This window comes from Acipenser ruthenus, chromosome 2 (genome assembly GCF_902713425.1).
Source record: "Acipenser ruthenus chromosome 2, fAciRut3.2 maternal haplotype, whole genome shotgun sequence".
Taxonomy (NCBI): Eukaryota; Metazoa; Chordata; class Actinopteri; order Acipenseriformes; family Acipenseridae; genus Acipenser; species Acipenser ruthenus.
Window position 1 is genome coordinate 97,164,833 of NC_081190.1, and position 23,852 is coordinate 97,188,684.

At 37.9% G+C, this 23,852-nt stretch overlaps 1 protein-coding gene across 11 annotated transcripts in view; it reads right to left on the reverse strand.

The window, feature by feature from the left end:
* The window catches only part of LOC117409559 (C-terminal-binding protein 1-like), a 164,254-nt gene that overhangs the window by 78,373 nt on the left and 62,029 nt on the right, over nt 1–23,852 (reverse strand). For 7 of the 11 annotated variants that reach the window (XM_034015793.3, XM_059004470.1, XM_034015794.3 and 4 more), the window contains 2 exons: nt 18,548–18,678; nt 17,573–17,654 (listed from right to left, as the gene is read on the reverse strand). The exons of 3 other annotated variants lie outside the window; for them this stretch is intronic. In XM_034015793.3, coding sequence (XP_033871684.1) covers nt 17,573–17,645 — 73 coding nt within the window. In that variant the 5' untranslated portion in view covers nt 17,646–17,654; nt 18,548–18,678. Of the gene's footprint in view, nt 1–17,572; nt 17,655–18,547; nt 18,679–19,849; nt 20,024–23,852 lie in introns of those variants that run through there. One more of the 11 variants, XM_059004469.1, reaches the window with a different exon arrangement.

Below are 23,852 nucleotides of genomic sequence, written 5' to 3' on the forward strand. Positions count from 1 at the left end.
CTGCAGTATAGTCTATGCCACTCCAGTACAGTTCCTACAAAAGTGAACAGTCAGGTTAGTCTAATGCAAGAAAAGGAATGTTAGGTTACTATCATAACCCTGGTTCCCTGAAATAGAAATGTAACAATTACAGAATGGGTATTTACCTCCTAAACACCCGAAACCTGAATAAGATATTGTGGCGGAGTGTCCCGCCCCTTTGTTTATTTATTTATTATGATTTTGTTTATTACGGCGAAAGCCGATTTTGTTATTTGTTATTTATATTTTAAAAACCTCGTGAGGATGCGTGGCTGATCAACTACTGATTATTTAACTAGCTGACAGTCACGCATCCTTACTAAACTCGTGCAGACTGTGGCCGAGGGGTAATAAGATAATTAACAGCTCGTTAACCCCTCTGCCAGAGTATAAGAACCTGCAGCTGTCCGTGCTGCGGGGAGAGTGTACAGAGGAGAGTACGGGGAGCGGAGAGAGCGAGGAGAATAAGAAAAACAACTGTTAAGTATCGTGCTGGTACTAAAACCAGCACACTTATTTGTTTGGCCAACGTGACCTTTTGTTTAGTGTTGTTTGTTTAAATCTTTTGTTTTGTTTATTTATTTAATAAAATCAGCTGAACGCCGTAGCGTTCAGCTTCACCCGCCCATCCACTGTTTTGGCTCTGTTACTTCTTGGTCCGTGACGTCACCACACCTCACCACTGCAAGCCATCCTGTCACAGATATAAAGCTGCTCAGCCGAGCCTGTGATGCAGTCATGCCCACCCCCCGGGAGTATAACGGACAGCGCACAGATCTCAGCATAATTTTTCCTTCAAGCCTGCTGCAGTCATGGACACTGCGACCTTGAAGGTTAATGGTTACATTTCTGTTTTAGGGAACCAGGGTAACTTAAGGTTCCTTTTCAAGTACAAGATGTAACCATTACCGAAATCGGTCAGTATCCCTAAGCCGTCGCAAGGGCAAGATTGCTGCACGACCGGAATGATACAAGGCTAAGCCGAAGCTGCCTTGTGCATTACCATTCGGAACCCCAGTAACAAGTAGCTAGGGCTAAAAAATTGAGGGTTTACTCACCTCTGTGCCTGTGTTGTAAGGGTCGACTGAAAAGCCACCCTTAACATTCTAGTTCAAAAACCAGGGTTTTGAGGATGCAAAACATTAAGTCTGTAGAACCTAGTAAAAGCATGGGGAGTTGCCCACACCACTGCATTTGCAAATGTCCTTGGCAGATGTACCCTGGAATAAAGCCTACGAAGTTGCCATGCCCCTGGTGGAATGGGCAGTGAGCTTTTCTGGAGGGGGCAAGTTGCCTCACTCATAGGCAGTCCTGACTGTGCCTGCTATCCATTTGGACAGCCTCTGCTTGGACACTGTACTGTACAGTAGATGGTAGGACAAAGTCAGTGTTGCATTGTTATTTTGATTTAGGTTGCAGTATTGGAGGGAAAATACCAGAAATGGATGACAAAGCAAAAAAAAAAAAAAAAAAAAGTATATTCCGGCTGACGAGCATGTCAAGAAATTTCCCAAAGAAGCTTTACATGCAGATGAAGGTAAATTGTTTTGCACATCTTGTAATGTGACTTTGAAGAAAATACGATCGATCACTATTTAGCTTTAGAATCACATTAAACAAAAGGCTACTACAGAGTCTGCTGAACAGAACGTAAAATAAACAGTTTTCAGAAAACAAACTTGAAAGTCAGCGCAGACAAAAAGTATTCCTGTCGGTTGTAGCCAAGTTAAATCAGTACTACAGGTACGATCTAGCACAACCACCTCACTTCAAACAACCTGCTGCTTACTTTTGAAACATAATAAAAAAATTCCTGGATGGGACAAACAACATGACAACGAATGTGCTGCACACATGGCCTTTATTAAAGTATGCCAGATGCCCTTGGGTAACCGAGTTTTGGGATTGTTTCTAATCAATTTTCACCTCAATATAACTTGGCAAAGCTTTGCCTTACACTTCCAACCAATTCAGTGTATGCAGAACGTGCAGTCTCAACGTACGGGCAAGTCTTCACAATACAGAAACAGAGAATGTCGGCAGCAACTGCTGGGGGATGTTGCACAAATGACAGCACTCCACTTTAGTAAGGAAGCAAGTACCACTATTTTTAGGCTTTTATAGGGCTCTAAAATATTATCTGGTTTATTTAATGTTTAAAACAGGTCTGCGAAGAGATCTATCTTTGCTCTCCCGAACCTCTCCCAAACGAGGCTCACAACCTCAGGGTGAAACCTCCATTCTGAAGCATTTGAGAGGAGGTCCGCCGCTGAGTGTGTCGCTGAGTACTGCCTTGTCTCGCCTTGTCTCGTCTTGTCTCGCCTTCAGTCGGCCAGGGTACTGCAGTGGCCCTCTTGATCAGTGGTAGAAGCTCTGCCGACATGACAGCTTAACCGCAGGGGATGTGCTGTCTGACTCCACATCCTCAGACGGGAACGCCAGCTCCTGTTCAACCACCTCAAAGGCGGTGAGTGAGAGCATGTCATCCTGCTGCCAATCTGCGTTCATAGACCCCTGGGACCCCAAGGGAACAGGCGACGATGAAGGTTCAAGCAGTAACTCTGTGACCACTGTTCCTTGGGGGTAATGCTTGAAACGGCGACTCTTCTTCTTCCTTGGGGTAGGACAAGGCAAGGCAGAGGAGGATGAGGAAGACCGTGAAGATGGTCCTGCGTGGGCTACTTTCCCAGGTGCGTCATCTGGTCTCCCTTGGCACAGAGCCATGGGGTGAGGACGCAGCCACCTCTCTACCAGAGGGTGATGGGGAAGAGCGCTGAGCAGGAGTGAGGGACGCAGACCGCTCTGAAGAGCTGCGGGATAGAGGTTTATCCAGTGTGTGCTTGGAGAAATGTGCACATAACTTGCAGAAACTGCAGTTTTCTGCCTTAGTCTGCTTAAAGACAGCAACGCGGCTGTTCAAGACCGACTTGGTAGTGGGTTGGAACCAGGACAGAACAATACGGTACCAGGTCGGTACGGTACGGTACTGGTCAGAACTGGGACGGTACCAGTTCGGGTTCAGTGACTGTAGCACAGGGTCGGTATGGTACGGTACCAGTGCAGTCACCTCGGTCCACTGGTTCTCAGTTACCACAGGTAGCACTGTACAGGGATGCCAGGGATGCCCACCTGTGCAAGCTACTGGCAATCATACATACCTACATACATACCAAAACAATTATTGTTAATTAAATACCTTTAAATGTGCATATCCAAGGATTCTAGATGACCTGTCAAATGCAGGTCTATCTGGCATGCACATCTTTTTGGGGGAAATCTTTCTGCCATCAATAGATCAGTTTCAATATAGTCAAAGGTCTATTAATTAAAACCATATACAGATGTTACAGCTCACTGGGAGGAGAGCAACTTCACTTCTGCCAAACTGAAAGCTCTTACCGAGAGCCAGCCAGCCAGCCACAGCTGCTTAATTTGCACATGGATTTCATTCTTTTCCTGACTGTTTGTTCCAACAGCATTTAGGACCAATTAGAGCTGCATACACAGTTACTTGCCTCGACAGGACCACAGAAGCATTCACCATCAGAAAACTAAAATATTCGGAAGAGCAGCTCCACAATCCCTGTATTGGTGGGGAGGGAATTCAGCTACATTGCGTCAGTCCTTGACCTTCTCCAAAGCTGCTAGCAAGCATCCAATGATGTCAGGAAGACACATGTGCACCTGAGCTGAGGGACCTGGACTGAAACACTTTCAGTATACTGTGCAAGGCTAGTTCAGCACTGCATGGCCCCGATGCCCTCAATTCAAGCAGGGTTCCCTTTTCTGATTCACAATCTGACTGATCGAGGGTAGTGACTTACAGAAAAGGGGGCCCTTTGAATTGTACCTTACTGCATGCATGCTACAGAAGATTGTGCTGTCAATATGGCCTAAATGTAGAAGTAGAGCCAAAACAGGTACTGAATTTAACTGGATTTATGCACTATAAGACAGAAAATACCCCCACAATGTTTAACAGACATTTAGTAAGCCCTGCCCTAACCACTAGTTCACACCACTTGTGTGCCAGTAACCCAGCCCTGCCTTTACAAAGTGTTTATTGAGCACAGCTGCACCTGAACTGTCAAAACCTCCTCTTTCCTGCCTTGACAAACATGATGATGAAACTGAGAAGACAAACTCTCATGTTCGTCAAGAGTGAACATGCTGAAGCACAAAAAAGTTAATCTACTGCAGCAAAAACAGAGGGATTTGGAACCATGGCATGGGGCGGCACTCAAATTTATGCCAGACTGACGATCCTCCTATTTCTTTTTTTCTTCTAATATTGCAAACATCTAAATAATATAATTTTAAGATTCAATACATAACAAAACCAATTGCCATATTCCTTCGAATTTAAGATGCACATTTTCCACCCTCAATTTGAGGAAAAAATAAAACATCCACAAAAATACGCATTTACATAGATACAACCTCAATTACGCATATGGAGGCAGTCTGCGGTCATCTGCTATCACACAGAGCATTACAGTTATGTGCTGCTTCTCAATTCCAGTCATGATTACTCAAACTTATTTTTCTCCCAATTTGTGAAATCTGGTATTGCTTGGCATGTCAAAAAATACGGGGGTCTGATCAGCATTTCCGATCTACAAGCTGGTACTGTTTATTAGAAACACTGAAATTGTAAAAGCTTCTCTTTACATTCCTCAGGAAGCTAATCATGCTTCTTTGAAAATGTCTGCCTGTATGTCATGGATGATTCGAGATCGGGCAGTAATGTTTTGGTTCGTCTTTTCTTGGCAGTAAGTTATGTTGCTGCTTGTGTATTCGGGCAGTGACATCTTTGTCCGTCTTTTCTCGGCAGTCAGTCACGTTGCTGTTTATGTACTCAGGTAGTCATCTCTTTTGTTGCCGATTTTAATACACAAATCACGATACTGTACTCGAATTTAAGACACAGGCTGTTTTTGGGAAGAAAAATAATGGTTTAAAAATGTGTCTTAAATTCTAAGGAATACAGTATTCAAAGGCAAAATGTGCCTAATCACAACTCACTTCTTGTATGACCACTGTTTAACTCCAACAAACAATGTTTCAATGACACTTTAAGCCGCTGAAAGTTAAGAGTTGATCTCTTAATCGAATTATGTTTGATGTCTTCAAAGGCTGAGGAGTGCTTTAAACTTACCCCCATTTAAACTTAGCCACACCTCATGATGACAAGATATAGCCTGCTTGAGTTCTTAATGTTTTGACTTAAGATCTACTTTTTATATATATATATATATATTATATATATATATATATATATATTCACACACACACACACACACACACACACAGATGGTGGTTATCTGTTTGAACGCGTTATGATGTTAATCTTTCTGGGAATTTCTTTTGAAAGCTGACTCTCACTTCTGCCATCTGCCACATCATCCCTCAGGGCAAACAAATAAACTTAAAAAAAAATGCATGTAAAACATAAAACCCAGGGCCTAAAAATTATTTTTTAAAATGGTTAAAAATATATTCAATGCTGTGACAGTCTGGCTCGCAGTGGTGACGTCACGGACCAGGAAGTAGAAACCAAAACAATGGATGGGCGGTTGAAGCTGGGTGCAACGGCACTCAACGTATTTATTAATAAATAAAACAAAAGATTTAAACAAAACAACAAAACACAAAACAAAAAGGCACAAGGGCCAAACGAATAAACAAATACTGTTTAGCAGTCGTCTTTAACTGTCGTTATTTTTTCGCTCGCTCTCTCCGCTCCCCGTACTCTCCTCTGTACACTCCACCCAGAGTGCAGAGCGCTGCAGGTTTATATATTCTGGCCGAGGGATTAACTAGTTGTTAATTATCTTATTACCCCTCGGCCAGAGTCTGCACGAGTTTAGTAAGGATGCATGACTGTCAGCTAGTTAAATAATCAGTAGCTGATCAGCCATGCATCCTCACGGGGCTTTTAAATATAATAATAAAAGAAGCGGTGCTTTTACCCACGCCGCAAACAAAAATACAAATAATAATACATAGGGGCGGGACACTCCGCCACAACTGCCTATAAAACAAAACGACACAAAGCAAAACAAGGTATTTGATAATGCAGAAGGTACATATTGGATTAAGGTTACAGCACAGTAAGGGTCCAGTCACAGTATCTTTACAGCAGCACGACTTTCCCCAATCCGTCTTCAACATCTACTACCACAAAACAGTCCCACTTTATTTTTATATACTAGCGTGGCATCAAAATTATTCAAAAGGTTATATATCAAATGTTTTGCAGTCAACAATGATCCTAATAATTTTAAATGCGTACCTTTAATTCCTCAAACAAAACAAAACAAATATGGGCTACTCCCTGTGACAAACTGAAGGGTGCAGCAAATTAGCATACAGAACTTGAAACTGTTACACCTCAATTTATATTTTTCTCTACCACAAGATAAGTACCCTGTAAATGGTAGATTGACAGAAAACGTCATGTTATTATCCTAACCCCGGTTCCCTGAAATAGATATGTAACCATTACCGTATTGGTATTTACCTGTTAAACATAAATTAAGTTGTTTTCCCAGTCTTATCAGATCGACAAAACATGCTTATGATTATTTATACATACCTTGTTACTTATTACACAATAGTTTACTCTGTAATGGTTACATTTCGTACTTGATAGGGAACTGTTGATTTGCATAGGTATATTAGCAGGGTTCTCCCCAGGCCTTTCAAAGTGGCTGTCGCCACCTGGCTGAAAAAACCCAATCTGCCCGTTTTGCAGATGCTACTGTGCCTTTAACAATAAGGACGGATTGCGCTTCTAGCTGACCACTTGGGCATTGCTGGGTGAAAAATCTTGGAACCACATGACAGCTGTGTTTAGTCTTGACACAACATTTAACCAATCAGAGTTGAAGGGGCGGGTTTTCTGTGTTAAGCACTTCGAGAGGCTAAAACGTTAATGACTACTAAAAAAAATAACCTATTACTTTCAAAGCAAAAATATAGTGACAATGATCAGCACAATCCACCGCCTAATACTATATTTTGTAGTATTATTGTACTGTAAGGTGATATAGTACATAATAGCTATACATATGCAACAAAAAGAAAAAAAAAAAAGCGTATTCCTTTTGTTGTGATATCGTGATTTCCATTACATGGTAGAGTAGATGTTAAAACTTCATGCTGATTTGAACTCAGCTCTCGCCACGATTAGTACTGTGACTTAGTAAACTACTAAGTACTGTGACTTAGTAAACTAGCCTACTAATAAATAACAAGGTATATATAATCATAAGACTGTGGGAAAATATGCGACAAGGAATGCATTATTTGGCTCCTGAGCCAGTACTGATTTATCTAGAAGTCCTCAGCTCTTACAATAGCACATTTTACATAAAATAAAAAACAAGCTTTTTATATGTATAATCTTTGTGGTTTTAAGGCTTTGTATTAGTATGCTCTGTATTAAGCACCAAGACGCTAAGAATATACTTTTTTTTTTTATGAAAAGCTATTTAAAACAAATGACGTATTGCCGTTTAAAATAATTATTGGATATACCCTGCCTCCATTCAAACTGGAAAGCAAATAAGCCATACCTTATATTCTGTAACTTCCTACTTTGTTTGCTGTGCTGTTCCAGGTTGTACAGGATTCTGTGCCTGAATGGACTCAGTACTACAGGATTTGTCCAAAACAACTGTTCAACAATTTTCTGCAGCTGCCATCATTTTGAAAGAAATTGCTTATACTACACCTAAATTGACATAAATACGCTTTTTACAATAATAATTTTGACTGTGTGTACACGAAATGTGAAACTGCATGTATAATTGAAAAAAAAAAAATTGCAGACTTTTTGAGAAGTTCCCTTGTAGTTAGTGCATAGCACTGGAAGAGATATTGGTTTCCAAAAACATATCTGCAGAATCTATACAGAAACCACTGTCAGAATCATCAAGCTTTAGGTATACTTTTTTTTTTTCAAATGGTACAGCCTTACACAATCACCGACAAGCAGCAGAAGTGCTGCCACTGCCACTTCTGTCTTGGCGATGTCTGGGTTCTATTGTGCATGTCTCACACCATTCCAGTTACCTCAGGCCACTGGGCCAAGAGAATTGTTTTGTGTCCGAGTTTTTACAGAGAGCCCCCCACAATGCACTGTGATGGACAGCCTGCTGATTTCCTCTTTTGTATGTTTTTATTAAGGCTCCTAGCACAGGTAAAATGTCGCTTTCCCAGTTATGTGCTGCACAAATTCTCTTTGACATTAAACAACAGATGAGCAGAGCTGGATCATAGCCAAGAGCTTTCCATTAGCTCTGTGAGCACAGCTGCATGTCCACACCTTTGGTTCAGGATGCCATTCTTCACTATTACATTAAGGCAGTTTTTGAAAAAACTAAACAAAAAAGATAATATCCTGGGGGCACAGACTAACTCCAATGGGTTCTTGCTCAAGGATGCAAGAAAATGCCTTTCCGCTAGAATAACTAAGGGCCTGACACTGTACTAAAACAGCACACAGATTTGTTTTGTTTTTAGTAAAAACACTTTACAGCTGGGGTTCCCAACATTAGTTATGTGCTGTGGACATTTTCCCGCACGATATGCCAGAATCGTGGCTTTGAAACTGGCTACGAAGCTGTATGCAAAATTGAGATGGATTTACAGCAGGAGGAGGTACATCGTAAAAAGCAGACAATGTTGGATAATTTCTTATTTTAAAATTGTGTTCTTTAGAATTGATTGTAAGTACAACACATTTTTATGTTTGCTTTACTCTGTAAGAACAACTGTAGTACATCGTTGTGTTACTATTTAAGCCTACTCCTTTTTTTATTATTTTTTACACATGCCTGAAGTAAACAGTTCTATGTTTGGGCATTTCATGTTTCTCTTGGTAATTTTAACATTGTAACATTTAAAACACATGCATTTCAGTGCCATATTTGTACAACTACAGTATATATCGTTGTTCATACACTTGAAAACAGGGTTTTTTGCTAATTGGCAACTTTCGGTTAATGACAACTTTTTATAGGGAACCGAGAGGTTGTTAATAAGCAGCATCTACTATATATATATATATATAAAATTTCCTAAAATCTGCAATGAGAAAAGAGTTTTCTGCAAAATTCTGCGGAAATTACTTTTTTTTAAAGAAAAACAGTGTTAATGAGTATAAATAAATAAGAAAAAGTAAGTCACAGTTAGTTAAATTCTTTTTTTTTTTTTTTTTTTAATTAAATCGCATTACTAAAATCTGAAAAAACCCCAGAGCAAACATGTATGCCATATTTTATGGAAATCAAAAGAAGAAAAATAACACATACAATAAAGGAGAAAGAGTCCATTTTTTAAAACTCTTACAGCACTGACTATTGGATACCATTTTTAAAAATACAGATAAAACATAACAATTCTTAAAATAAATTAAATACAGTTATGGCCAAAACATATGATTATATTTAATCACATTAATAATAATAACATTTGCCTAACAGAATAAGATTGTAGTGGTGCATTGGGATCCAAATTAGCATTGGTACATTTTACAAATGCACTGTTTTACAAGGCTTGGTGCATGTTTGTACAAATGTAATAGGGTATTTTTAGAAACATTTGTTGTTCACCAAAATGTTGTAATTTTAAAACGTATCCACATCAAGACAGCACATAGCACAACTGTGACAAGCGCTTGGAAACAGTGACAGGCGACACGGATTGGCTGATAAACTAGCTTTTTTGTTTCTTTGACCAAGACCACAATGTGAAAGTGCCACCGTCACATACCACAAAACAAATAGGAAAGTAACGATAAAAAAAAAAAATGAGAGAGAGGAGTTTTACAAAAGTGTTAAGTCACCCCAAGTAATCGGATAATAGCTAATATAGTTCACTGCCCCCTTCCTTTTTGAGCATTCATGTTACTACACCATGTACAAAGAATGTGTGTATTTCCATATATAATTAGAATGACATCTTTCAGGACCTGCAACATAGGGCGTACAAGCAAGGTCCTAATTGCTTTTCTCTGACCTTTCACATAGGAGTAACAGAACAACACTTCGCTTTGAACTTGCGACTAAACTATGAAATCCTTTTGTATAACAACAACAACAACAACCACCTTATTTCATTCTTCAGTTGCCACTGTTTGTCTATCCATGGTTGTTGTCACGGTCTTCTGCCGTTTTAACAGCAGCTATGACGATGAGTTAGTGGAAACACTGGACTTGCATTTTGCACTTGTGCCCTATCTTTTGCCATTATATTCGGTGCTAATTTAGATTTGTTTCCGGAGCTCACCGATGGCCTTAGGAATGTCTCTATGGCTGAACTAAAGCTTGCACTGAAACCCCACCACACTTCTCACTATACAAACAGCGTGTATGTGCTCCAGTGACATGTACAGTGACAGTAGGGAGCAAATGTTTGAGTTTGAGTTTTTTTGCACAAAATTAAAAATTCTGCGAGAAAGAGCAAATTCTGTGATTTTTTTTCCCTGTGAGACAATTATCTATTCAAGGATACCAAGATATTTACTGAGCAAGTAGTCTAAGTGAAGTTATCCAGCAACAAACTCCCCATCCCCACTTGTACTGCTTTCCTAGAAAAAGGAGCACATTTCAGAGTACCATTCTACTTGTGAAATGTCTTGCTCATAAAAATATTATGCATATTTTTAAATAGGAGAAGATTATCTATTCCGAGATACCAGGGTCTTTAGTAAATAAGCGGTCTGAGAGAAAAAATGGGCAATACAATCCCCACCCCTAGTTTTGCAGTAAATCATTTGTTGTTTCCAAACTTCTGAACACTATTGTATATAGATAGATAGATAGAGATAACAATAACTATTTGTTTTCTGTTGACATTGACATTTTAATATAAACTAGACTGTTATAGTTTAAAAGAGCTTTACTGCAGTGTCTGCATTTTCCAGAGGCGGCAAGTTAAAAAGTCCTGTTATTACACTTGGGTACAGCTATTAGTCACCACGTCTAAATGTGGAAAGCAAAAACAAGATGAATTCAGTTAGGTGACAAACAACAGCAGCTACAGTACAAACAGCCCAATATATTATTGATAATTTTATACTACTGCTGAACAAATCCCACTAATGCAGAGACACTCGTTTCAACATGAAGTACCTTTTGGCCAGCACCTTACTTCGTATAGAAACATTTTTTGGGCACAAATGATATTTGTATAACACACATTTGTGCTAACCAGTCCTTAACTTTTACACTACATTTCAAAACTGTTTACTTTGCATCAATCATATTCAAGGGAGCTGGCTGGCAGGTGCTGGTCTATAGCCCCGGGGTAGACACACCTGAATTCACTTTGAAGGGAAGTCATCCAGTACAGTACACCATCACCTACCCCTACCCACTATAACAGCTGTGATGTATGTTAATCAGGGCAGTCTCAGATTTCTTTGTGACGGCTTAACTAGCAGCTGTCAAAGATTATATATTTACCATCGTCTCTACAGAACATGCACGGCAAACTCTGCCTCAAAACACAGAGCTGTCTTGAAGTTGACATTTATCTACCAACGATTGCACAATGACATTAATTCCCTAACAAATTAGAAAACTCACTTCTTACACTACATGGGATTACCAACTTTTGGCTGGCTCATTCTTTCTATATAGGACAGCTGTTTTTTTTTCTTTTGTAAAGCAGGCAGGTGTCACTTTTTGTTGCTGTAATTACTAAATGAGGGGATGCTGTACCAGCATCATAGTGCCACAAATGAACGCTACTTTACTTATGATGCAGTGCTGGTTCTGTTTTGTATATGCAACCCTGTGGAAGCTATTTTCTACTGTACAGGCACGGGCTGCACTTAAGATACATTTTATCACTTGTTTTCATTTTAAGCTCGACTGTAAAGTCTCGTTTTATTGAATGTGCATTTTGTTTTAGTAATATTATACATACATACATAAATATATACATTTATATATTGTAACTCATTTACTACTGGTGCCAAACAAAATGTAAAAAAATAATGTAAATACTGTAGGCTAAAGAATTTTAAGAAAAAATAATAAAATAAATAAAACACTTTCCCTTCACCACTTGCCTTCTCAAGTCACCCATGTAAAAGCAGAGTGTGATTTCAAAGAATCTGATAGAGCGCTGAGTTTGCAAATGGAAGTTAATGTTTTTTTTTTGTTTGTTTTTGTTTTTTTTAAATACAATGCTCAAATGAAAAGATTAAGCTTAGTCATATTGCAAGATGTGCAGTTAATGCATTGCCTTCATACTGAAGATATCCTCAGATGTTATCTTAATTTAATCAAGATTGCAGAATCGGTAGTTTTATGAAGATGTGTTACTTTGCTTCTACCAATCACCCAGCTCATGAAGGCATAGCAGCTATTGTAGAGCACAAATACTGCTGCACATCATAAGCAAATCAGCACTATTTAGAAAATTGAAATAAGTTTGCCTTTGAAAAAAATAATAATAATTTGGGACAGCTTTATTGATCTGTTTACAGCAAAATCCAATATGTTCCATTTAAATGTGAAATAAATGAAGTAAAAATTGACTTTTTTTCCCACAAGGGACAGATAAGTCTGTCCCATTACGTTCTACAAGAAGAATGAGTCGATTGACCCAACTGGAAGCATGTTTCTAGAATGTTGGAATTGATAAGAGGAATAACATGTAGTTCAAAGCTGCAGCTCTTGTAAATGTGTTGTGGGTTGCTGTACAACCCTTCAGGATACTGGAAATGATTCAGTTAAACCACTTCCAAACACTAGCTTTCAAGTTCCTCACAGATACAAAAAAGTATACATTTAAATAAACAAATGTACTTTGTGTTCATACTGTAGAGATTAAATTGAATCGACATTCTAGCTCTGAAGTTTTACCAGCTGTGTTTCAGTCTCTCAAACTAACACAATCAGTAATAGTAGTAATTTTGAATGTGTGTATAACAGTCTTTTTAACATTATAATAGACTGTGTGTCTTTAGCACAAAGGTTCTGCTCACTGATGCATATCAAGTGCAAGAGCTGAATTTACTGAATATCCAGGACCTGTATTAAAAATAGATATAAAATAGATATGGACAGGAAACTTAACATGGCACAATTCTACACACACCAACTGAAGGGGATATATATATATACTGCATATACAGTGCCTTGCGAAAGTATTCAGCCCCCTTGAACTTTGCGACCTTTTGCCACATTTCAGGCTTCAAACATAAAGATATGAAACTGTAATTTTTTGTGAAGAATCAACAACAAGTGGGACACAATCATGAAGTGGAATGAAATTTATTGGATATTTCAAACTTTTTTAACAAATAAAAAACTGAAAAATTGGGCGTGCAAAATTATTCAGCCCCTTTACTTTCAGTGCAGCAAACTCTCTCCAGAAGTTCTGAATGATCCAATGTTGACCTAAATGACTAATGATGATAAAAAGAATCCACCTGTGTGTAATCAAGTCTCCGTATAAATGCACCTGCACTGTGATAGTCTCAGAGGTCCGTTTAAAGCGCAGAGAGCATCATGAAGAACAAGGAACACACCAGGCAGGTCCGAGATACTGTTGTGGAGAAGTTTAAAGGCGGATTTGGATACAAAAAGATTTCCCAAGCTTTAAACATCCCAAGGAGCACTGTGCAAGCGATAATATTGAAATGGAAGGAGTATCAGACCACTGCAAATCTACCAAGACCTGGTCGTCCCTCTAAACTTTCAGCTCATACAAGGAGAAGACTGATCAGAGATGCAGCCAAGAGGCCCATGATCACTCTGGATGAACTGCAGAGATCTACAGCTGAGGTGGGAGACTCTGTCCATAGGACAACAATCAGTCGTATATTGCACAAATCTGGCCTTTATGGAAGAGTGGCAAGAAGAAAGCCATTTCTTAAAGATATCCATAAAAAGTGTCGTTTACAGTTTGCCACAAGCCACCTGGGAGACACACCAAACATGTGGAAGAAGGTGCTCTGGTCAGATGAAACCAAAATCAAACTTTTTGGCAACAATGCAAAACGTTATGTTTGGCGTAAAAGCAACACAGCTCATCACCCTGAACACACCATCCCCACTGTCAAACATGGTGGTGGCAGCATCATGGTTTGGGCCTGCTTTTCTTCAGCAGGGACAGGGAAGATGGTTAAAATTGATGGGAAGATGGATGGAGCCAAATACAGGACCATTCTGGAAGAAAACCTGATGGAGTCTGCAAAAGACCTGAGACTGGGACGGAGATTTGTCTTCCAACAAGACAATGATCCAAAACATAAAGCAAAATCTACAATGGAATCGTTCACAAATAAACATATCCAGGTGTTAGAATGGCCAAGTCAAAGTCCAGACCTGAATCCAATCGAGAATCTGTGGAAAGAACTGAAAATTGCTGTTCACAAATGCTCTCCATCCAACCTCACTGAGCTCGAGCTGTTTTGCAAGGAGGAATGGGCAAAAATTTCAGTCTCTCGATGTGCAAAACTGATAGAGACATACCCCAAGCGACTTACAGCTGTAATCGCAGCAAAAGGTGGCGCTACAAAGTATTAACTTAAGGGGGCTGAATAATTTTGCACGCCCAATTTTTCAGTTTTTTATTTGTTAAAAAGGTTTGAAATATCCAATAAATTTCGTTCCACTTCATGATTGTGTCCCACTTGTTGTTGATTCTTCACAAAAAATTACAGTTTCATATCTTTATGTTTGAAGCCTGAAATGTGGCAAAAGGTCGCAAAGTTCAAGGGGGCCGAATACTTTCGCAAGGCACTGTATATCTAAATCAAACCAAAAGGCTAAAATGCAGCCCAAAGCTTGTTACGCAACCTTGTATTGATTAAGTTTATGATTAACTTTTGATTTAGAAATTGACATTTGTTTAGCTACATAAACATTTTAAAATATCTATTATCCAGTATTTTAGTGCACTTGGGTTGAGAAAGGGAGTTGCAATGAGCAGTAAACCCCACTGTCCTACTGTCTGACAATTGTTCAAGCCTCGGTGCACCAGATTTCCACTATAAGCCTAAACTCCAGTCATAATTTGTATACTATAAACACAAGAACAGTATACTGCTCACCTTGTATAGAACACATAACCTATACATGACAGGCAGTACACTTCAACTCAGAACTGTACACCCATGCATTTTAACAGAGGTGCCTGTACTGATTTATTGAAGTAATTACAGGATGTTCAATTATTGTACTGCATGTATGCTGCTGTCACCTTCTGCAGTGCCACCCAGGGCACCATTGAAAATGAAAATGTTTCAACTGAATAATAATACATCTCCATTGCTCTGTTCACCAGACACTGTGTTTGCTGACATTTCAAACCACCTATAGATTAGATATTCTAGCTATCTGGGCGAGTAGAGAACATGTGGTAGTTTCCGAACAGCTCCATGCTTTTTGTTTATTATTCATTTTATTGCATGAACATTAAAAGATTATATAGGTCAACGATCTGAGAACATAAGGTTTGTCAAACTTTTTTTATTTTTTGTTTTACACAAACTGCCCTACTTTAATAATGTACAGCTAATGTATTTAGATCCAACTCTTTACTGCAGATCTATTGACCTATTTGTTAACCGAGGGAGCCATTATTCCACGTGAGCATATAAAATATTCTGCATCTACTTTCAGCTAATCAAAACATGTCAAATTTAAATTAAATAAACAATAATAATCTGTTGTGAAATAAAATACTTAACTGTGTAAAGGTCATTTCATGGGCAAAATGATGTATTTAAATTGTAGAGATGACAAAGTATTGAATATTACTACAGAGACACTGCCTCCCAGATGACAGTGCATTAAATCCCTCATTGAATATTCATAGAATTTCTGACAAGGACGAGTGACATATGTTAGCAGTGAGCAAGGATGTTTGTTTTATTCTACAGTGCTGAAGACTAATAAGATTATCCTCTTTAATTCCAAGCAGCCTTGCCCTAAAATGATATTAAATGCTGTAGCATGGAGTTTCATTATTCTTATTAAGAATACAACTCTGACAAAGCCCTTACAAGACAAAAGTGAATAGGCTTCTTTGTATGAAGAGCTCTGTCTGTCATTATAATTGGAGAATGTCTAACCAAATGGTTATCATTTATATATAACATACTAACGGTGAGGAGGAAAACTCACAGTGGGCTCCTTGAAATGACTTTCCCTTATGGAGTTACAACCTGAAAGGTGATAAATATGCATGAGCATTTTATATGATGGGAAATGTGTCCATGTGGAATGCATTAGGTTGCCGTTAAGAGACAGAGACCCAATAAAATACTGAGGAAACACAGGCCACTTGTCAATAACACAACAAGGAGGCTACTTAAAGGAATAAAGAAAAGGGAAAAAACTAGCTGTTCCATAAACTAATCTCCATGGGCAATTTACAGGCTAATTGCCCCTTCCATAGTAGTGTAAATGTATTACATAGACAATTTGCCCACAGTGGAAAATCAGACACCCTGTGTCATATATACTTTACTGAACACAATTAAAAGAGGTTAAATCATTTTTTTTTTTTAAAAAGCAGGTCTGAAACACTATACTGAAGATGCATTTATTTATTGCATTACAGTACAATGCCCTATATTCTAAATCAACAATCACTCTACTGTCCAGCTGCTGTATTGAGTACCTGAATAAAGCACAAAACATGTAGTTTCTCACACAAATCTATTTGTGACACATATGATTACCATGCTCCTTTACACTGATAGATAAACTTGCTTTTCTGTAAACATTTCTTGGACACTAAGAGAAGCAATTAATTAAAAAAAGAGACATTCATGATTCAGTCAAGCAGCAGACAAATAAAAAGTGTTAAAAGTCATTGAATGACTGAATTTGCCTTTTGTGTGGCACAGCAGGCCATGGTCTTGACTGTATTTATAACTCAAAGGCTACATAATACATTTGTCAGTAGTATCAAGACTCAAGTTGTACTGTATGTTTGCCAGCTGGTACTGTAGCCCTGCCTCCAAGGGCTTAGAAGATGCTTACTGAAAAGTGTGGCAATATTTTAACATGTTGTATTTTAACATATCTTAACAGGTACTGTAATGGCAAGGAAAATTAACCGACTACAAAACAATTAGACATGTTTCTCACTTATTTATCTTGATAAAAAAAATATTCAGAGTGAAAGTGCCACCTTATGGAAGAACTCCAGCAGCACATGTTCCAAGAATTCAGTGTTACCATTTTCTGAACCACCCAGCCTGATGCACAGTTGACATACTTGCCTACCAACATTAGGACAGGACGTGTCAAAGCTGTCTTCATGAAGAGGATTTCTTTTCTTTTCCTTTCTAAATCCTGTTTTGCTTGTTGACCCTACTGACCTCCTAATCGGTTGGTATGAAAGAGACCCCGCTATTTACATAATTTCTTGGGTAAGTGTGAGGGGATTTAGCAAAAAAAAACATGTCTTCAGCAGCAAGCAAAATGTTGGGAAGCAGGCGGTGGTGGTCTTGGCTATAGTGTATATCACAGAATTAACACAACAAATAAGAATGAAAAAACACAAGACTTACTTTCTTGCCTCTTCAGGGATGAACAATGTGGTGACTCAAAGTACACAGAAGTCCTCTGTGTCTTACTGTACATCTGCTCTATCTATGGATAAATAAAGCAAATGACTTTTTTTCTACAAATATGCCATCTTTCAATAAAGAGATTCATCACTTACTTTACTATAAAAAAAAGGTCCAGTTCTAAATTCTGGTTCAGCTGCATAAAGTTTAGAACACACTGTCAAAGTACAGAGGACATATTACCAAAACCTTTGTAATTACAGGGAACTACAGCTTTTTTGGTAGATTTTTAAAAAAATAAAATGTGTTCATATGGAATAGAAATTATGTTTTGGCTCATTCAAGAGGGAGGTCTACTCTATCATATACAGTACAAATACAATAATACAAAGATTATTAGCACAATATTTCACAATAATTGAGAAAAAAAAAAAAAAAACTAATGTAAGAATGTTATGATTGCAGTTTCCCGGGAATAAAAACCCTCCTGCCTGCAAGCCACATGCTACTGTAATTTGCCTTGTTCTCATTCACAATAGTTTTCTCTGCCATAACTTGAATAAAGCTGATATGAATGCATGACAAACGCTTGTAATACAATGCAAATTATGCTCTTAGTTAAAACACTAAGATTTACAGTATAATAACATTTCAAGGACTTCACACTTCCCCTGACCTGTTAGATTAAGGTAAAATATGACTAAGAAACTTAACCATCTTGAAACGCTATCTGTAAACAGTTAAATAAAAACAAAAAACAAAATGCTTTAAAAAAAAATAAGTGCCAGATTGACACAGTACATTTGTATCATGTTAGTTACCTGTTCTGTTTCTTTTCTTTTTTTTTTTTTTAACAGGTTAACCAGTGTTTCTTGTTCACAATTTATTCCATCAAAATATTAGGCTACTGCTCTGTAAATAAGCAGAGAGATGCACCCAGAAGTTTCAATTGCTTTCTGTCTACATGTAACTCACCAGGATATCCAGCTTTTCCAGTGTTCTGTGGCGCAGGATGGGAGGGGAGTCACAAAATCTCCAGGACAGTTTTGTTTAGAGTTGTGTTCTTTGCACAGGTCAGTAAACAGGAACTAAGCACTCGTTGGCAGCTGTTGGGTGATGGGAAACTATTTTAGAAATCTGATCACCTAAACAGATGCCAATTACTGTATTCCTCTTTCAGGGGAACCCTACTTTTTATTTTCTTACCTACAAACTTAAATCAGCTACTGTGATTTAACAAGGTGGAGAAATTAGGAACCTCGCTAATTTGTTAGCATTATAAACCTGGCAAATTGGAATATCTGCTTCCAGATTACAATGTGTATTTAGATATTGTGATTGTAATATCAAACAGCCTGCAACAAATGTGCGACAAATGCCTTTGGCTTGCAGGACACCATTAAAACTGAGACTAAAACCGATTTCTTTTTATTATTATTATTATTTTCTGGCCGATTACAATACAATAATTAAAACGTAACAAAAGAGACACAGTGAGTGCTCCTATTGAGAAAACACCCACCCCCTTCGCTTTCCATTAACGGTGCAAATTAAACGTTTGGAACCCGATGCCTTTTCCTTTTTTGCAGGCTTACATTACACTGTCATATCAGATTGAACAGTATCTATACTTCTTCATTTGCTGACATTTGCAAAGCTATTCTGATCTGTCATCAGACTGGCTGACCTAGAGAAAATTTGATTCTATCAATTAAATAGTATAGCCTCGATGTGACACTCTCCACCTACTGAATACGTTATTGATTTTGCTTGAGAGAGACAGAGAGATACAGAAAATCCATCTGCTCCTGTAATGCAATTCAAACTGGAAGAATTCTTATTTAAACGTTTAAACCATACATTTAAACCATATCTACATACACACACACACACACACACACACACACACACACTCTATCTATTACACACTGATGTATACTGACAGCCCTGGTTAGTATTTCTAAGCAAAGAAACCCTAAATAAGCAATTAATGTTTTAACATCGTAAAGACTTCACTACAAATTTAAAACATGCACACCAAAGTATATGTTGAAATTAGGGCTATCCTGCATGTAATAATACAAAATCAATAGAATCTAAGGAATAAATAAATGACAGTAGCCACCTAGAGAGTTATGTTTATTATTAATGTTTGCTTTTTGCTACCATCAGTAACTCCATCCACATAATTTCTGAATGTTTTCATTTCAAATGGTGAAACATTGAACTTGTGTTTTTGTAGTACGGCAATTTTGTTTGCCATAATTATTTACATACCACGGTTTTCTCGTCCGGTTCCTCAAAATACTGGTTTCACCTCGTTCCTTTGTTTAGAGATGCCATTTTATTGAAACTATATTACAAACCTCAGACAAAACGCTTTCCGTTAACTTGCTTCCCTCTGTGGACTGGATACTATACCACGCCTACTACAGCATGAACACAGAGTGCACCAATGAAGCGCCAGATCGACTGAGAATAAAACCCACCCCAGTGTCAATCTTTATGTTGCACCAATTAGAAAAGCTACTTGGAGTCAATCGCGAATAATAATATCCGCCCTTACTGTGGCACCACAGCAGTAGGATACGCGACATACTACAGTATATGATCAATTACTAAATTTAATACATTAAAAATATGCGTTTGGTGGAATTTGTCACGTGACCGGTTATACGTCTAGCATATTATTCAACATTCAACTACTTTAGAGTTTATATATGTAAGGTAGGGCTAAGCCTTCAAGTGTGCGTGACAAATCATTACCATTTTGCTAATTTGCATACGTTTTGCGTCATTTACAAATAGCAGTTCAAGTTAATTGTTGTTTTGTTTATTCCCAAAATAAATAGTACATAAAGTTGACACTAAATTGTAAAAAAAAAAAAAAAGTATAGAACACAATAAGAACATAAGAAAGTTTACAAACGACAGGAGGCTATTCGGCCTATCTTGCTCGTTTGGTTATTAGTAGCTTATTGATCCCAGAATCTCATCAAGCAGCTTCTTGGAGGATCCCACGGTGTCAGCTTCAACAACATTACTGGGGAGTTGGTTCCAGACCCGCACAATTCTCTGTGTAAAAAAGTTCCTCCTATTTTCTGTTCTGAATGCCCCTTTATCTAATCTCCATTTGTGACCCCTGGTCCTTGTTTCTTTTTTCAGGTCAAAAAAGTCCCCTGGGTCAACATTGTCAATACCTTTAGAATTTTGAACGCTTGAATCAGATCACCGCGTAGTCTTCTTTGTTCAAGACTGAATAGATTCAATTCTTTTAGCCTGTCTGCATATGACATGCCTTTTAAACCCGGGATAATTCTGGTCATTCCTGACAGCCTGCGTCAAGATGATGTCAGTGCCCAGAGTGAAAGGAAAGTTTGCTTCCAAATGTTTTTTAAACCTCATTCCGTGTAGAAAAACTTCCTTGATCACGCATGTGCCAGCAGAGGAAGCTGAAGTGAACACAACGAGCGATCATATACCATATATGCAAAAAATGCATGAATGCAAGTGTAAAAAGTGGTCAAAAATTGACTGTATGGGCTAACACTGCTTCTAAAACACAGTAACACAGTAACTATGGAGGCACACAGATATAGAGAACATTTTTGAATTCCTAAAAACTGATTTCTTGTAGAGAATCAGTGTGCTGACTGACCCTTACTCACTAGTGCTTTTTACTGCATTATAATCCGTTATATCTTCACATTCTCTTGTATGTGTATGCAAAAACAAATGGGGTACGTCTTTCCAAAAGTACACAAAACAAAATTCAATGTACAGTCATATTTTTTTTTAGTCCACAAGCACTGGTTAAGAAGGCGCATTTTAGTATGTATTGGTCTTCTTAAAATGCATTACCCTGAATTTTGGTCTTTGACTTTTTTGGTTCCAGAATGATTATAAAATGATCCAATCTTAATTAATTGTTGGTAATTTACTTTAGACATTTTAAATAATAATCAGTGAGAAAATGGAAAAAAATCTACCTGTTAATTATTTTTAAAGCCTTTCCTTAGCCCTACCTTAAATGTTTAAAAGGGTACATCAGCACTACACCCACCTTGCTGTTCCGAATGTATTTGGTCATTGTACAATAATCTGTATGCGCCCAAACATCTGCATGATGCCACACTGTTAATGTCCAAAATCAAAGTTCTCGAGCATCTCTTCTGAGCCAAAAAACATGACTTCCACATGTACCCTCACATGTGATCTGAAATGTATCAGCACATGCCCAATGAAGCATTGTATAAGCTATATTACCTCCGTGTGGAAACACACTAGTCTGTGTGACAAACATGGTCCGTCTAATTTTCCATAAGGAAGGAACTTGTACCTGCTTTCGTTTTGTGTAGTAGACATCTTTCACACTGTACATGTTTCCTTCGCTTGTTGTATTTTGATGTATTATTATGATAAATGTTGCATTAATTTAAAAAAAAGTCTTTGAGGATGAACCGACCTAAAGAAATAAATATTGCATTATTTCATCCTTCGTATGTGGTTTTCATTTGCATTTCCTGACACAACACAGCACAATCATCTACACACCATTGAGTGGGAAAGTCAAGGTGTCTGATAAACACCCAAAAAGACACAGTTACAATGGCAAGCAAAAATCTACAAACAGAATGAAAAACATACCGTTCCACTGCCATATCGGAGTTGTGTCATTAACAGTTTAAATTCAAATTTTCCTCAGCAACACAATGTGACTGTAACCAGGAAACATCCAAAACAATGCTAGACAATATTTCAAGATCAGATTGTTCAGAAACTGATAGGAAGATGGAATTTGTCGCCAAATTCGACTTTCCCACTCAATGGTGTGTAGATGATTGTGCATGTGTATTTTTCCGCAGTAAAAAAAATGAAATTCTGTGTTATTCCGTGAGTAAATATTACATAGTTACCTGTTTTATAAAAAAAATAATATTCATGTTAGTTCAAGTGGTTATTATCAAACAAACAAAAAAATCCTTGCATGTTTTTTGACCCTCCAAGTGTAAAACTAAAAAATCTCCAAAATCATAGAAAATCTGTGTTTTTCTGTGTTATCATAGAAAATCAGCGTTTTTCTGTGTTATTCCACAGCAAACGGATTCCTAGGATCCCTGATTACGAGTTATAAGGCAGTTTTACATTTGACCTTTAGGTTTTTGTAGCCAGTTTTGTATGTTGATGATGTCATCCAACGTGGCCACCATGTTTTTTTATTATAGCAACTTCCCTTTAACACCCTTTAAAGACAACCACACTACGATCATATGTGCCATTGGGTTTGTTTCAATCAGACTAGCGGTTTGGAAGAAGAAGATCTTTGTAGTTTGTGATTATGACGTCTGTACCGTGCGATTTGACGTCATGCAGCACGGCTGCCATACCACACAACCTATCAGCTTCTTACGAACACCAGTTAATCTTGGACTGTCCCTCAATAACTATATCAACTTTCAGCACTCTGCAATAAGTCGTTTTCGAAAGACACATTTTTACATTTAGGCAAAATGTTTTTTTTCAATCTATATGGCGGCCAAACCATGTGATTTACAACGTAAGTTCTTTAGCATTTTCCATCTTCCCATAAGCATCTACCAACCTAGCGAATCTGGTGAGTTTGTGCAACTCTGTGAAGAAGAAGAAAGAAAGAAGAAAGGAATAAGAAGAAGAAGAAGAAGAAGAAGCCTAATAATACATCAAAATACAACATGCGAAGGAAACATGTACAGTGTGAAAGATGTCTACTACACAAAACAAAAGCAGGTACAAGTTCTATCCTTATGGAAAATTAGCTGGACCATGTTTGTTACACAGACTAGTGTGTTTCCACACGGAGGTAATATAGTTTATACAACGCTTCATTGGACATGCGTCAGTATGTTTCAGAGTACATTTTTTGGCTCAGAAGAGATGCTTGAGAACAGTGATTTTGGACATTAGCAGTGTGGCATTATGCAGATGTTTGGTCGCATACAGATTATTATACAATGACTAAATACATTCGGAACAGCAAGGTGGGATAATTTGTGTTTTATTTTTCATGTAGTGCTGATGTACCCTTTAAAGTTCCCATCCCTGTCATTTAATACTAATCATTTTGAGCAACTGACTTAAAAAATATACAAAAGGGAGCTGATAAGTGTCAGATGAACATTCTTCCCACATGCCATCTCCTTATTCTCCATTTATAAAATACAGTGTATGATGCAATAAAAACTGGAACTTTACTATTGCATACAGTGGGAGTCCACGGCCTTAACCATGCAATGTCTTTTTT